The sequence below is a fragment of the Balearica regulorum genome, chromosome 15, assembly GCF_011004875.1.
Source record: "Balearica regulorum gibbericeps isolate bBalReg1 chromosome 15, bBalReg1.pri, whole genome shotgun sequence".
NCBI lineage: Eukaryota > Metazoa > Chordata > Aves > Gruiformes > Gruidae > Balearica > Balearica regulorum.
This window is the reverse complement of record NC_046198.1, coordinates 6,919,628-6,935,544: the sequence shown is the minus strand read 5'-3', so window position 1 is coordinate 6,935,544 and position 15,917 is coordinate 6,919,628. Positions and strand designations below refer to the sequence as shown.

The 15,917-nt window shown below is 36.3% G+C and overlaps 1 protein-coding gene across 12 annotated transcripts in view; it reads right to left on the bottom strand.

Annotated features, from left to right (window-relative positions):
- The window catches only part of CLEC16A (C-type lectin domain containing 16A), a 96,992-nt gene that overhangs the window by 57,724 nt on the left and 23,351 nt on the right, over positions 1–15,917 (bottom strand). For all 12 annotated transcript variants that reach the window (XR_012837901.1, XR_012837902.1, XR_012837904.1 and 9 more), the window contains exons 11-17: positions 15,132–15,261; positions 11,382–11,482; positions 7,009–7,131; positions 5,209–5,318; positions 4,664–4,708; positions 3,264–3,314; positions 882–1,010 (exon numbers count right to left, since the gene is read on the bottom strand). Coding sequence is in view for 7 of the 12 variants with exons in the window: in XM_075767763.1 (XP_075623878.1) it covers positions 882–1,010; positions 3,264–3,314; positions 4,664–4,708; positions 5,209–5,318; positions 7,009–7,131; positions 11,382–11,482; positions 15,132–15,261 (689 nt within the window). In the remaining 5 variants the exon portion in view is untranslated. The remainder of the gene's footprint in view (positions 1–881; positions 1,011–3,263; positions 3,315–4,663; positions 4,709–5,208; positions 5,319–7,008; positions 7,132–11,381; positions 11,483–15,131; positions 15,262–15,917) is intronic.

Sequence of the window (15,917 nt, the reverse complement as noted above, 5' to 3'; positions counted from 1 at the left end):
CACATGAAAAACCATGGAGCAGTCAGTTTCCATTAACGTGCATTTCTAAGTATCATTCTGTTAAATGCCTCAGAGAGAATTCTAGGAAGGATTCTTGCTTTCTAAGAACAATACTTTTTAAGATAATTCACTGTACTTTATGAAACTTAACTTGATGTGATAACAAGAGTTGTGTGGCTTATAATAAGTAATGAAAACAAAAGGTTTTCAGAAGATTCCTGGAAATACGTTTTTTTTTCTCAAGAGTACTCAAATATACTTACACATACACCTACATAAATGGAAAGCTACCCAAAGAACAGCACTTTTCAAATAATAATGTAATGTAGTAATATATCTAAGACTTAATGGCACTGCAAGGCTTATAGGTCACTGCCAGATAAGGGCCAAGAACTGATTATCCCAAGAATGCTGATAATGATGTTATACAGGTCAGCATCACCTCTAGAGATTGTGTCAGTCATAAAAATAGATATTTTGCTATTTTTCTCCTCACTTTCAAGATCTCTATCATGAATTACTTTGGCAAGATGAACACTCCTGAGTAGAATATTTTTTGCTGCGTCTAGAAACACAAGCAATCTGAAGCCAGCCAGCCTTCCAGTGGAGATTCTTACTATAGGAACAGAATGAAAGACAGACTGAGATATCAGACAGTGCAAGAACATATTGAATTGACTAGACACAAGAAATCGTAGAGAAAAAGTTTATCCATTGGGACAGGTAATTATTATATACTCTACACACAGGTATGTCTTCACCAAGTCTTTATGATTTTGTGGATAATGCTTCCAATGAAAAATATTTGTATTTCTAGAATTGTTCAAAGCCTTTGGCATCATTCTGTCATGAACAAATGTAAGAAAAATATTCTTACTCACTCTTCGTGTTCTTTCCACATCTCCACAAGGCAATCTTTTCACAAAATCAATACCAGTCAGTGGTGTCCCCGTTGGAGGCAACAAGATTGAGGCATCCATCATCAAGTACTCTACATTCATGGGTTTAACCTATAAAAATATTTTAACATTGATTACTATACAGAACAATAAGCATTTGCATCTTTACTTTCAAATACAACTCATGGTTGTGCATTTTAAGAGGAAGGAATTGTTATAGAGCTCTAAGAATTTTTTATACCATCTGTCTTATTTTAAGCTCCTTACATGTAATCTCTATTTCGTATTTGCTCATCATTCCCTAACACACTGTTGAAGTTTCCATACTGAAAAAATACAGGGAAAAACTCTGAAAGATTAAAGAAAAGCTATTTCATAAGTACTAAACCCCAAAATTAGTCGAGTTTGATTTTAAGTTTTGACTCACATTTGTAACTACTTCAATCACAAGAAAGTTTCCCACATCTTTTTCTCTCCAAAAAGAGCTCTCTAGTCTTCAATAATGTGATAGCTTTCACACTAGACAGTTCCCTTCAATCTTGCAACTAACAGACTCCCTCCCTTACATGGTTGCTTATTTTCATGAATAAATGATGTCTGAAATATCTATCCTTCCGTACCTTCGGGCAATTTAATCCAAGTTCTATTATATACACACGCACTGGAGACGTGCTTCTTTTTGCCAGAAAGCCAGATGGAATAGCTAAAACATCTAAAAGGCCTTCCCACAGCTTGTACAATATTCTGCATAGAAGAAAAATGCAGTCATGTGGGCATGAAAATAGCCAACCATAACTAGAAGCATTCCTGGCCACTTTGCCATGGTCGGATACCATAAAAGAAGCAAACTGAAACAAGGTCCAGAATTTTTTTCACAGTGCAGTCTTGAACTTCTGCTTTGCACATATACGAAAATCAAAAATAGTCTTTAGCCAATTTTTCTGATCTCAGAACAATGAATCTTCAGTGTCTAAACCACTGGATTAACAAATTCACTTGACGTGTAGAAAGATACAGAAATCTCATAGACAATGAGAATAGATGAAAATACAGAACTAAAATTTCTAACAAGTAAATAACTACTTTAGATGTAATTCACATGAGTGTACACTGGTTTAAACAGCATTTTACATCATAAAGGTGAAGAATGGTAAAGAAAACACATTACTGTAAGCAAAAATACTACAGACTACAGTGGTTTAACTGCTCCTCTGAACTTGTTCTTATCTATCGACAACAAGTTTTTCCTTTCTTTGTCATTCAGACAGAGTAAGTATACTTCTGCCTTTGTAGAAGCTCTACACCATGTTATTTACATAACTCATCTGACAACACAACATCAGTGTTTCTTAATGCTTAAATCAGCCCGCCCAGCAAGTCAGTTGCTAGCTAGGCAAATAAATACACTTTAAGGAAAACAAAGTTCAAGTTCCAGGGTGTAGCTCTGTCTTTTATGGAAAATAAAAAAAACCCCAGTCTCAGAAAGAGATACAACAGAAAAAAAACCACACGTATACTGAACTTGCAACATAAAAATGATGCCAGTATCAGTGTCACTTCTAAAACTAAAAGTATATTAATACTTACCTACTAAAAAATTAAATGTTTCGCTAAATACTTCTATTATTTAGGCTGGTAAGATATGTGTAAGATGCTTCCCGTATTAAAGGACTTATTGCAACACACCAACTGTAGATTGAGCTTTTTCGAAAGGACAACTAGTGGCTGCTCATTAAATCCCTGTACCATTGCGGAAAAAAAATCCCTGTAACTGACTGGGTACCCCAAAGTAATTTTATCTGAATTGTAACTTAAGAACTGAAACAGATAATTAGTTTTAAGACATATTTACAGGTTAATATGAAACGTCTGAGATTAAGTTTAGTAATCTGTTAAAACTTTTGCAGCCAGTACTGTGGCACAGGCAGTACCTCTCCTAGAGCAAAGGCCCTGATATTTGCTTGCTAGAACCCTGTTCTCTACTGATAAGTAAAGTGGCACCACTCAGAACTGAAATGTTGCTGGGCTTCAGAAAGATATAGGAAGATTTTCACATTGTTTAATAACTAGAAAAATATATTAATCCAATGTCTCATTTCCCATGACAAAGTAATTTTTGTGTACCCACTTTCAGAAAGTAATGGGCTTTTATTTAATAGAGCTGTGAAATTTCACATAAATGATTTATGTAAGTGTAGACACAACTCCTCAGAGACAAAAAAACCCCAACCACCCACATTTTGTTATTCTGCTCCTGGAAATAGAGATACCAGCATGTTCAGTAGTTATCATTAAGTACTTGTCCTTGCTCCTGTGCTGTATCTGGGTTTGAGGATTTGGCAGGGCAGAAGGGGTATCACTTACTGTCATACTCCGGTATTCATCTTCAAACATATCCAGAAAAATTTCTTCTCCCTTTCAAAAAAAAGGGGATATGGACATATCATGAATTGTTATGGCTAGGTAGCCATGCTTTTTTGATTTAGTTTATTGATATACTGGGTGTTCTTGCCCAGGATCTGGCATGGGGGTTCAGGGGCTTCTGTGAGGAGAGGTCAGGGCTGCCCCAAGCTGGACACAGCTGGTTCCAGCCACTTTCAACAGCCCTGCTGCAGGACACAGCTGAGCCTTCAGCAAGACTGATGGCACCTCTGGGAAAACACGTTTAAGAAAGGGAGAGAGATTCCTCTGCAGCCTGCAGAGAGGACCATGGTGGAGCAGATATCCACCTGCTCTGATGCTGCAGTGTGGATATGGCCTGAAGGAACTGAAGTCTGTGGAGGACCCACACTGAAGCAGATTTTTCCTGAAGGACCAGGCCATGGAAGAGAGGACCTACATTGGAGCAGGGGAAAAGCTTGAGGAGGATGAAGCAGCAGGGATGAAGTGTTATGGACTGACCCCAGTCTCCCATTTCCCATCCCTCCCTGCACCACTCAGCAAGGGGAGGAGGTAGAAGAGTCAGGAATGAAGGAGTAAAGTTGAGCCTGGGAAAAGGGAGGGGCGGGGGGAAGGTGTTGTTTTAATTTGTCCTTGTTTCTCACTATCTAGATTTATTTTAATTGGCAATAAATTAATTTTTGGGTCTGCTTTGCCCATGATGGTAATTGGTAAGTGATCCCCCTGTCGTTATCCCAACCACAAGACTTTTTCATCTTACATTGTCCCTCCATCTTGTTGAGGAGGAGGGAGTGAGAGAGCAGCTGGGTCTGGTAGCCTGCCAAGGTCAACCCAAGTTACTTATTTTTTGTAAAACAAATAAACAAAAACACCCAAACAACACACCACCAAAAAAACCAAACCAAACTCAAATATAAAGCTGCAGAGGTCTCCAACAAGAAAAAAGATTAAGTAAAATTTTATCATCATTTCAGATAAGACACAAATAAACAGTAATGCCAAAAAGAAACACACTCCACATTAGTGTTAGTAATAAAATCCCAGAAGTGTTCTAATAGTGTGTCTCTGTTCCACCAATATGCAGCAGTTTCAACAAAAGCACAAGACTGCTAACTTGACCTCCAGTACAACACCTGAGAGACTTCTAACAGGCTTTTTGTGGCATATGGCAGTGTGGCACAGGAAGGACAGGAGAGGAGAGGAATCCTCCAGTGAAACACTTCCTTCTCTACCACAAATATGGAGTTCTCATCTTAAAAAAGTGCTGCCTTGGGCACTACGTAGAGACTGGGCTGCAGACTTGCTGCTAATTCCACATTATGTAAAGGATTTTTTTTTTTTTTAATAGCATTTTGCATATATACCTTATAGAAACGACGAAGTAGATGAACACTTTCTTCCCTTGCACCCTAGAAAAGATAAAGTAATGGTGTTTCAGGGAGCAAACACAACATTTACTCAGAAGTCACATTTTAAAAAGCCACCCAAACACTGATACAGAGGAGACTGTTTTCTAATATCCCTGTACTCATAGTCTCAGCCCAGAATTTGATAGAACACAGTTCTTGCACTTATGAAAACACAGCTTACATGAGCTTGTTAGTTTCAAAAGCACTTTTCTTTACATTGCTGAGATGGATGACATACAAACTTCAGAAAGAAAATTAAACATAACTCTGCTTGCCAAGTTAGAGTTTAAATAGCAAGGTAACAGCAAAGCTGAGAACAGAACATGAAGTATTGATTCTTCACATTCACTGCACAGAGCCACCAGTGGAAAGATGTTCTAGAAGCTCAAATTTCACATTTATGCTTATTGCAATCAGAAATGAAATAAATTTATTCAACTACACTACAAGACTCAAAGACAAGTAATGCTGTGACTGGTAATCTGAAAGAAAATACTTACCTCAAGGCAAGCAAGGTGAACGTCTTTTATGATGCTGCCATTTTTAGAAAACACAAGCTGCTTCAGCAACAGGCAGCCAAGTTCTAAAGTTGCCAAACGGATTTTTCCATCTGTGAAAAGAAAATGTCAATATACAAAATACTAGCAGTTTAAGTATTGCTCTTCTCATTACCGATGTTCTTAAATGTTTCTACTTTTCTCTGGAACTGCCATACACTTTGCTCCTCTGTCATACATACCCTATCTGACAAGGATGAATGCTGATGCTGACTTACAGTGCTGATGGCTATAAAAAAGGAAAAAAAGAAAAAAACACAGAAAAAGAGAGAAATGGAAGAGTAATTTAAAGCAGAAGAAAATTTAAAGCAGAACCATGCAATGAGGTGTCAAACGATTAATACTATTAGAAAAGAAGCCAAAAACAATGCCTTTATCAATCTGAAGCACAGGTTTAATTTTGAATTACACTAAAATTACAAAAGAATTGCAGATGTTTGGCATGGATAAAGTTACAAGATGAAAGGAAGTTTTGTATACAACATATTAATAATGGCATAGCTTTTCCTTAAAAAAAGTACAAAGGATTCAGATACAGCCTGGATGTGAGAGTCAGAGCAAAAAAATGCATTGAGATTTTAAGTTTATAGTTTCAGAAGGATTTTAAAAAAATAAAAATATGAGAAATGTACAGTCTGAGCTCAGTGATCAATACTAAGACAATATACCCAAGAGACAGATAGACATTTTAGCTTTTAACCCTAACTCCCCATCTATTTTACAAGTTTGCACTATGCTGTCAGAAACTACAGATACAAAGGTCAGTACCCCTAAAAAGAAGAGAAAACAAGATGTTCTACACAGCATTTAGCAAGCTTAATAAAACCCCACTATTTCAACCCTTCCCCAGAAGTGTTTTTATTTAAATAAATGCATTTCCTCATCTTGCACTTTTTCCTTCTGCAGTATGTACAAACTCTTTTTATATAAAATGTGCTTTGAATCTGTGACTGGCACATCAGCATAACAAGTTAATACTCCGTAGATCAGTCTTGCAAGCCAAACAAGCATTAGATTTTATTCTGCAGAAAATCAAGAATTTAATAGTGCATCAGTTTCAGGGGAAAAACAGCTCTACTCATTTGAAGTTTTAAGAGGGAAGTGCAGGGAGAAGAGCTGTGGCTTGAACAAAAAAAACATGTTTCCATGGAATAGGTCATTGAGCCTTGTATCCCTCATTTCACAAAAAAGATGAAGTCAGAAAGAAAAAACCCCACCACCACATTTTCTGCAAACCAGTTCAAAACTGAAAATACAATTGGTAATTAAAAAAAAAAAAAAAAAAATCAGGGAAAAATTTTCTATCACGTCTAGATACAAATGACTGCTGTAAGCAAAGGGTACTATATAGTTCAACACAACTACTCCGCTGGTATTACTTTTACAAGCAAGGGTGCCACACATCATATTTTCAGGATGAAATCCTACATTAAGCTGAAATCACATCTCATAATTTTTGTTTATTCAAAACCACAGAAAGTAGGAATTAAGACAACAGATCCCTGCATAGTTCTGAATGTAAAAAACAACTATTCAGCCGAAATCCATAGTTTCTGGTTCCTCAACAACTAAGAAAAACCTGATAATTGTCTTTCACAGAGCATATCTACCTATTGTTCATCAAAGAGCATGCTAAACAGACACTTTCCCCTCAAAGACAAGAGGCTAGGTAACATTTTTTATTTTTTTTCCACCTTCAAAAATTTCAGCTTGGCAAGAAAACAAATATTGGAGAAGTGATACCTGGTTGTGCAGCATAATTCATGATCCTGATGAGTCCTTCTGCAAGTACATGATTATATGAATTTCTCTCTTCAGCATGTTGAGCTGGAAGTTGAATTCTCTCCAGCTTGACTGGGTCAATTCCTTTTGTGGGGGATGAAAGAAGAAAGGTAAATTAGAAGACAGGAGTATGCCTTGAGGTAAGTATTTAATAGACCGTAGCAGTTTTCTCAGATGAGCGTAATTAGCAACACAAAACTGAGCAAGTTAGTTTTGAATTTCTATCACAAGGAAAAAGAGAAACAACAGAAAGACTAAACTTGTTTATGTATCACTGAAAAATCTCAGCCTTAAATGGAGCCTATTGGGTAAAGACACTCAAATCCCAAAGTAGTTGGTGACATCCAAACCATTTTGCTACATGTGGAATTCTCAGACTATTTGTTTGCATCTAAATCAAATCGAAGTCAAGCCATACATCTGAAAAGCATAAAGGCTAAAAGGGAAAAGACCAAGTCTGATTTTAAATTCTGCTTTGGCAGTAAGTGATCAGTTCATATATGTTTTTTAAAAAACAGGAATTTTCTTTTGTAACTGGTAGCCCTTTATTTAGTACCCTTCCCAGCACAAACCACAGATTCTCAATGACTTGTTGTATAAGGAAACTAACCCCATCTTTCTGCAACCTATTCTTCTAAAACAGCAAAGTTTTTTCTTCAGAATAGACTGGTTACTGTAAGACCTCTTAGAACAAAACATAGTTATGCCTTGCTGAGGATCTCCCTGTCCTTGTTCTAAAGAATGGTAATAAACAACCCCATAAAACAGAAGATGACTATATTGTGGTTTATAGTTTCTTCCAACTCTGAACTTGTAGTTAACTACATAACAACACTATTTGTGCCATCTGATTTATTTCTTCACTAAGCATATGTACTTGGAACAGTTAATAAAGGTCTGTTTGAAGATTAAAGATGGTGATAAAAGTGTTCTCTGTCATGACAGGACTGAAGAAAGGGGTGGGGGGCAAGGAAGCATTTAGGGAGCCAGGGAAATCAGATTATTAGTGTTCACAACAATCTGACAGTTCAGTAAAAAGCTACAGTTTTTCTTCTGGAAAGCTGCTTATGAGTAACATTTCTTAGAGAATATTTATATGCAAATTAAGCTCTCACTGAAGGAGATCGTCATTAACCAGCAGAAAATTATTAAGGAGACTAAAGAAAACACAGGAGAAGAATGAGGCAGGACCAGGCAGGTGTTCAAAGTGGCCAAATTGAAATCATGGTGAAAGAATTCATGTTCAGCAGCTTTCATTTGGTTGTCTGCCTGACAAGGATGCAGAGTTCTGCATTCTTGATGCACAGTACATGCTCTAGCAATACATATGACAGGCTTCTTCTGAGATTAAAGATCTGAGATAGAATTTGCAACAAATTTATTTAGCTGTACCTCTTGGGATTCTTTCTTCTTGTTCACAAGGATATTTCTTACCAGTGAAAAACAAGCACATTTTCTTTAAACTTGTTCAAGAACATGATGTAAAATGCAGACTCAGTATCCAAATGGAAGAAATCACGATCAAAAACCTCATCTAGTGCCAGAGACTGAGAAGGCTGACTCCCTTAGAAGCAAGGACAGAAACCAAAGTTCTTGGTTAAGGACAAGACAGATTTTTTTGAATGAGTTCTGTTGTAGCCTTCTTCACAGTGCCAGAATCAGTAGGATGGGGGATTGGAGGGAATGTGAAATTCAAACCGGCCAGCTAGAGAATCAGGAACATATCTGAAAAAAGACAATATACTGAAATAGAAAACTGCAGCTCATTTTTCTGTGGTGCAGAGAGGACAAGCTTGTGTTGCAGTCACAAGAAATTGTCATAAATTTCCAAGTCATTACCTGTTTGTTTGAACTGATTCAAGTGCTCACTAGAGCATTTATCATCTCTGCCAGATAGACGGTAAATAGATAATCAGATCCTAGACACACAACTCCTAGAGATTTATTACTTCCTGAAACTGGGGAAACAACTTGGCCTGCCCATGTTTGGAGAGAGACCTTCATGCCCTTTTGTAAAAGAAAAGAATCATTGAGACATACCTTGATAAAGTCTGTAAGCAGACAGATCTCTTGTATTATACTGAATTCAGACATAAACATTGGCCCCAGCTCAATCCTGAGGCACCTTCCATGACTGATACGGAATTTGGTGTAGAAAGGAGCAGCTGTACAGCTCCTGAGCTCGTAAAAAGCAACATTCCACTCTTGCGTCAAATAGGGGCACTAAATCAACAGCTTGTAAACCCCCTCCTCTTCAAGACACAGAGACACTGATTCTGTGGCCCCCAAGGTTGAAAGCAGTCTGTTACAGGGCACGAGAGGAGTGGGTTGGTGAAAGACAGTGAGGACCAAAACTAGAAGTCATTACTGTCTAGCACCTAAGATCTAGGGTCAAGGAGAGGGGGAGAAAGGAAAATAGCTTCCAAAGAGCAACAGGCTAATATAAATTGTTGACAAGGAAAGCCAATGAGTATAGCCTAAAGAATTTTTCATTTAGAGAGAGGGCTGATGTGACCACCAAAGAATGAAGTGCAGATTTTGACCCCTTAAACACATAAAAGGTATCTCCAGTTTTAGGGCCAGGATACTTTTAGTCTCCTAAAAGAAAGATATGTCACTGCCCGTTCTTTTTCTCTTGGTAACCCTGGATATTGGGTGAAAAATAAACAGCACACAGATTGCTGAAACTAAGCAGCAAGAAGCTGCATCTGCTGCATTCCTCACTCTTTACAGCAATGTTATAGATGTAAGTAAATCTTTGAAACAAGAGAGGATATCAGACTTTTTAAATGGGAACGGTATATAGAAGAGTGATTAATTACACTGAAAGCAAATACAGTGGGCTGAAGGACTATGGTCTTAAATAGGAGAATTCTTAAGAAATATAACCCTAGAGTGCAGGCTTACTTCTTTACAGTGATGTTGAAAGACTTCCAGGGACTCTCTGAAGCTGCAACAGTTACAACTGATGATTTTGGCTATTCACAGCTTCAACTAATGAATTTTAAGAGAAGAGAATCCATCTCTGACATCAGGGTTTTCTAGCACAGTGATTCTCAAAAGTCCTTCAGGGAAAGGCCTGGTTGCAGGGGGAGGCAGGGGGAAATCAGAGATGCAAGTCAGAGAGGGTTGGAGCATGGCAAGGCTGTGGTGCTATCTTTGGTGATATTAGTTGCATTATTATCTCTTGTCATAAGAGACTGTGAAAGCCCTGAAATTGTTTGCAAATTATAATCTCTGAGACACTTTCCTTCATTCCTGGAAAAAGAAAAAGCCACCAAGAGGATGGAGGAGAACAGGAGGGGCTCAGCTTAGCTAGTTCCCTCAAGACTCTCATTTCCACTCTACTTGCACATTAGAAGTACCGTGAAGCTAAAACAGAATCCTTACTTTTAAGCACACCATCACACCTGATGTTCTTTTGCTCAGATTACTGTAGCAGTTGATTTAAATTACTAGTATGTTACAAAAACTATCCTCATAACCAGAAAATAACTTAAATTCAGACCTTGATTCCTGAAACACGTTTATTCACATGTATGTTTACATTATTGCTTCATAAGGAATCTATTTAAAATGCACACAAAGAGCAAAACAGCTAACCACAGTCATCCCTTAGAAAAGCTTATATATTCTCACACTGTTTGAATTATAATGAAGTACACATTTAACATAATTTTGCTAGTTTACAAAATAGTCCAGGCTCCTTGGAAGACTTGCAAGATGTATTATGACAACTTAAACAAGCTTTCAATCAACTATGGCACAATGGATGAGAAGGCTGTTGAGGAATTGCATAGTTTAAAAAGAATTACTGAAGAACTGTTAAAGCTGGATAGAAAAAGGCAATACGTAACTTCCACAATCACACCTGATTCTCAGGTCTTGTGCATTATCTGCATGCTTAAAGTATACAAAGATTTCATTTTAACATAGAGGGACAAGTTTTACAACATTTTATACTTCGCTTACATGTAGCAATTGCAGTACATGCCAAGTGGGGAAGAACCGGATCCCATATATATGTAGATTGAATACAGTAGGCTTCAACTGAAACTAAGAGGTTAAAAATGAAACACAATAATCCTATTCCAATTCCAAGAAACCTATGGAAGAACAACTATCTGATGTGCACAAAGCTTTCTACCAAATGGTTCTTAAAAAGGTGATCCTTAGCAACTGTTTTTACTGACAGCATACTTCTTTCTGTCTCCCTCATATAAAGAATTTCTCACCATTTCAGGTATGCATAAATGTAAGTTACAAACAGATCATGCCTGTCTAAAACCACGTGTTTCATTTTGTTTTCTCTGGAAAAGGCAAAAATTGCTTACCTTTGTTATGTGACATTGCATATAGAAGACAGAGCACAAAGAGGGCATAGTAATCATCTTCAGCACAGTCCAGTGCATTATAGACCATATCAAGAAAAGGCCTGCAGAAAGGAGACATTTTAAAACAGTTAAAAAGACCGTATCTACAGAAAAATGAGTAACTGTTTGTTCTACATGTAGCTAATGGAAGAGGCAGCTCTACAGTAATGTACCTTTTCAGGCATTAAACAAAAATTTACCTGTTTAAGAGTACTCAAATTATAGCTATGCCTTGTATTGACATTCTGACATTAATTCTGATGTTTTAATGGGATTTGTTACATAATACTTTCCCAAGAATTAATTGTTCACACATTTACTGGCTTGTCTGTAGCACATTTGTACATATCTAAGTGATGCACAGCTTGTTTTAAGTAAGTTCAAGGAGTTGCTATCACTGTTGCACAAAAAAAGACTACCTTAAAACTCGTGTACTAGAGTTGAAAAATTTTTACTATTAAAGCCATTTTCACAGACAAAAAAAAAAATTAGGGAAGTATCAGTGTCACCCAAAGAATAGAGATTAGAACCTTGGTTGAAAAGAGATAATTCTTACCTCTCAAAGTAATTTTTTAACATCAAAAGGAAAAAAAAATCCTTACATTACCTAAATTACATCCACATAAAATACATTAAAATAACATCCAAAGTCATAAAACCAAATAATTTTTCCTATTTTCAGACATAGCAGACAAGAAGCATCCACTACAAACTCATCATTGTGGTTAGGTATGGGTCAGAAGGGCTATCAAAGATCAGAACACAACATAGTTCTACACCTATTCCAGACCTGCGACACCCTCATGGTCACACTTAATGCATCCCAGTAAGCCACTCAGCTGAAGTCATAACACTGTATTTAACGCATCTCATCAGCTCCACACACATTTCAACAACATGCTCTCTTTTACTAAAACAAGGCTATGACAAGAATAACACAACACAGTGTTCTCTGTTCAGATCACGACATTGAAGCCATATGTTTGTCCCTTTGTGAAGCTGGAGTACAAGCATCCTCTATGATATACTTAAATGCTACTGAGTTACAATCCCTCTTTGCCCAAGTTCAACACTGCTGCATGTTCCTAAGCCAAACTTCCCACATGCTGTTCCTACTGTAATCTCAAAAGACTGTAACGATTCAAGCAAAAACGGCCTAAAGAATTAGCAATGTTGAAAATATACCAAAAGCGCCTTCAGTCTTCCTAAGCATCAAACAAGCGCTACAAGCCCCATGACATCCTGAAACAGGGTGCTTTAGATAGTGAAGAGAGCTCAGCTTCGAGGTCTAAAGAAGAAAGAGGACCAAGATATCCAGGATCAAGATTATTAAAATACTTAAATGCTAGATAACACTAGGTCTGTTGTCAGACCAACAATAGATGGTAATTACCCTAAGATCTGACCTACAAGTAAAAGTAGTATTTATTTAAAACAATGTTTAGGAGGTCAAAGCTTCAGAAATACCAGTAGCTATTCCATCAACACCACTATTACATGGTATTAAATGACTTCTGTAATCTCTAATGCATTTTTCATTGTTTTCCCCCAGGTACTACTAAGATTTGTGAAATTACATAAATTTTAAAAAATATGATTACAGCAGTGAAATAATTTTCATAGATAGATGCTTCTTCAAAGCATCTATCTATCTGCATTATCAAAGTCTCAATGGCAATAATCTGAAGCCAAAACAACTTCTAGGAATCCCACTCATCAACAGGTCCTCATATAGACTAAATATAGGATAGACCCAGAAAAGCTTCAGCTGAAAGAAAGCAACAACAGAAGGCACAATGTAGCATGAAGGTTTCACATTCTGGAAAAAAACCTTTGCTGTCTACCATATCATAAAAGGAAGTTAATTTAAAACAAGCCTTTAGTCTTAACATCAAAATAAAATTACACCAAAAATATGTAAACTATCTCTTATGTCCTTCACAGTAGTAAAAGGGCTAAGAGAAATTGAAAACTTGACTTACCTGTTAGAGCTACAGATTTTTAACTGCAAACTGTGCTGTTTTCCATTTATTTTTCAACAACTATTGGACATTTTTTAAAAATCCCTTTTAATATTAAGGCTATATGGCAAGTATTTTCCAATGTAAACATTTTCTTCCTTTACTAGCCTTTTACTAGTGACTTGATAGAAGAAACAGATCAAATGCCACACAAGCATTCTTCAGATTATTTATTTTTGTGGAGTGTGTCCACAATTGAAGATTGCAAGACATTAAGAATCACTATCATCACAATCATTAATAATTATTCCAGTTATGGAAGTTTCTCACACTTCAAGCATGGAATAAAAGATCACTGCATTTTCTACTATCACATGGTTCACCTTATCCACAAGACTCAGTGATTCCAATCAGTGTAGGAGAGAAGCTATACACAATGGAGCAAATTTCTTGAGATTTAGTTACTGTTTCAAATATTAAATTTAGCATATAGAATAACACAAAATCTTGACCTATAGCAGCTTATCCAGCTGTATTTCCAAAAACTCATGTACAAAACTATGGACAGAAATGACCTACACAAGGTCTGTCCTTATTTAAAAAATATTTTTAGCTCTGCACATTCTTTGATGCAGTTTATTTTTAGAAAACATGCAGGATGTTGCCAAATCATATCTGCAGATCAAAAGAGTCCTGAAAAGCAGACATCTGCCAAATGCATCAGCATCTCATGTGTAAGTATTTTGCACTTTTCAAGACCTGAGCATCCTAGTTGTTTTATTATTCAATGCAGTCATTGCCAATTTCTTTCTAAAAGCCATTTGGCACATATTTTAGTCAAAATATCAATAATCTAGAACAATATATTTTAAAGCCAGTTCAAGTCAAGGTTCAATTTCACTTTTACAATGAAATTAAATGTTATCTTTATTAATGAATGTAATCTAAGCTACATCAAAGCTATAATGGAGACAGAATGAAATTCTGGGAATACCAGGCAGCATTCCCCTAGTTCAAAAATAAATTTGAAAACCTATTAAACATGCATTTCTCCAAAGGACACATTCGCAATTACTTTTGTGTCAGAGATGGCATATTAGGTTTCTTTTCTTTAGCATTCTAATAATAAGAATGTAAAATTCTTACTGAGAAAGTGTCTTATGGGTATTTAATATATCAAGTTTAAATTTTGAAGTCAGAACAATTTCTGCTCCCAGAAACACTTACAAACTGCATTTCCCTGCGAAGTTTTCTATAACACTAAGATATCTAATGGACCTTGGAAACTGTACATAGATAAGTACTATATAACATTCTACAAAATTCAGCACTGAACTGAGGATTTTTCCCTGTTTTTTCCCTATAAGAGTATACAAAATTGTTAGATGTGACCATAAATATCATTAAGAAAACCTCTTCTGGCTTAATTTAGAAATTTAGAAAATTCTGGAATGAAAATAATTATATTCTGGTTTTATTGTGTTAATATTCTGTAATTTAACTTTACCAACTTATGGCATCACAATTGCCATAAAGGAAAGCACAAACTTTACAAAGGAACAGGAACATGTCTGAAACTGAACAGTAGAAAGGCCATATCCCATCTTCCTGTGCCTTTCTCGTGATCCACAAGAACCCCTGTAATTTTAATTGAAGGCAGATTTGAGACATCCCTTAAGAGAAGTGAGAGAGTTAATGGGAAGGCAAGTAAGGAAGCAATCCAGCAAAATATATCACAATTCCTTTATACCTGTTCCAGTTTGTTATCTCACTCCCAGAGGCAGCTGCACTCTTTTCTTCATCTGTCGTATTCTGTTCTGTCACAGTCGAGATAGACAATTCTGACAGTTTACATCTCTCCATGATTACCATCTCTATTTCTAAAAAACAAACAAACAAAAAAACCAAACCAAAACCCACACACCAAAATTTGATATATTTAACAAACTGTTATTGCAAGCTTCTATATTTTCTGTTTTGCATTAAATATGACTGATGCAACTATATGTAAGAGGTATAACCATAACCTCAGGTTAGTGAATGAAAAGATGTAGGAAAATTTTCTTCCCAATAAAGTAAGTTTGCTTACATTTCTTTAAGGAATGTAACTGCTATAAGAAAGTTATACATATAGGTAATATATGTAAAGAAAATATACAGATTATTTTGGCAAATAAGCAATAGTAATCCTCCTCCCCTCCAAACCACAGGAAGAAAAAAACATAGAACCTCTTTCTGGAAAAAAAATTTCTTTGTGAAAATGCTGGTGAGATTGGGGCATGGGTGAACATCAAGTTTCACAGAGGGTGTGAATAGGTCTCTACTATTACACCTATTGGCTTTAAGTATTAGGATCAGACACAGCTTTTGCTTAAGAATTTGGGTAAAGATGACTACTAAATGCACAAGTTTAAATAGTACATCATGTCACATTTTCTTCAAATCATGGTAGACAATACATCATCAGTTATGTGACACCATTTAAGAAAAGCCTTCTCAAACAGACTGTTTACCCAAATCAAAAAGCAACTATGTT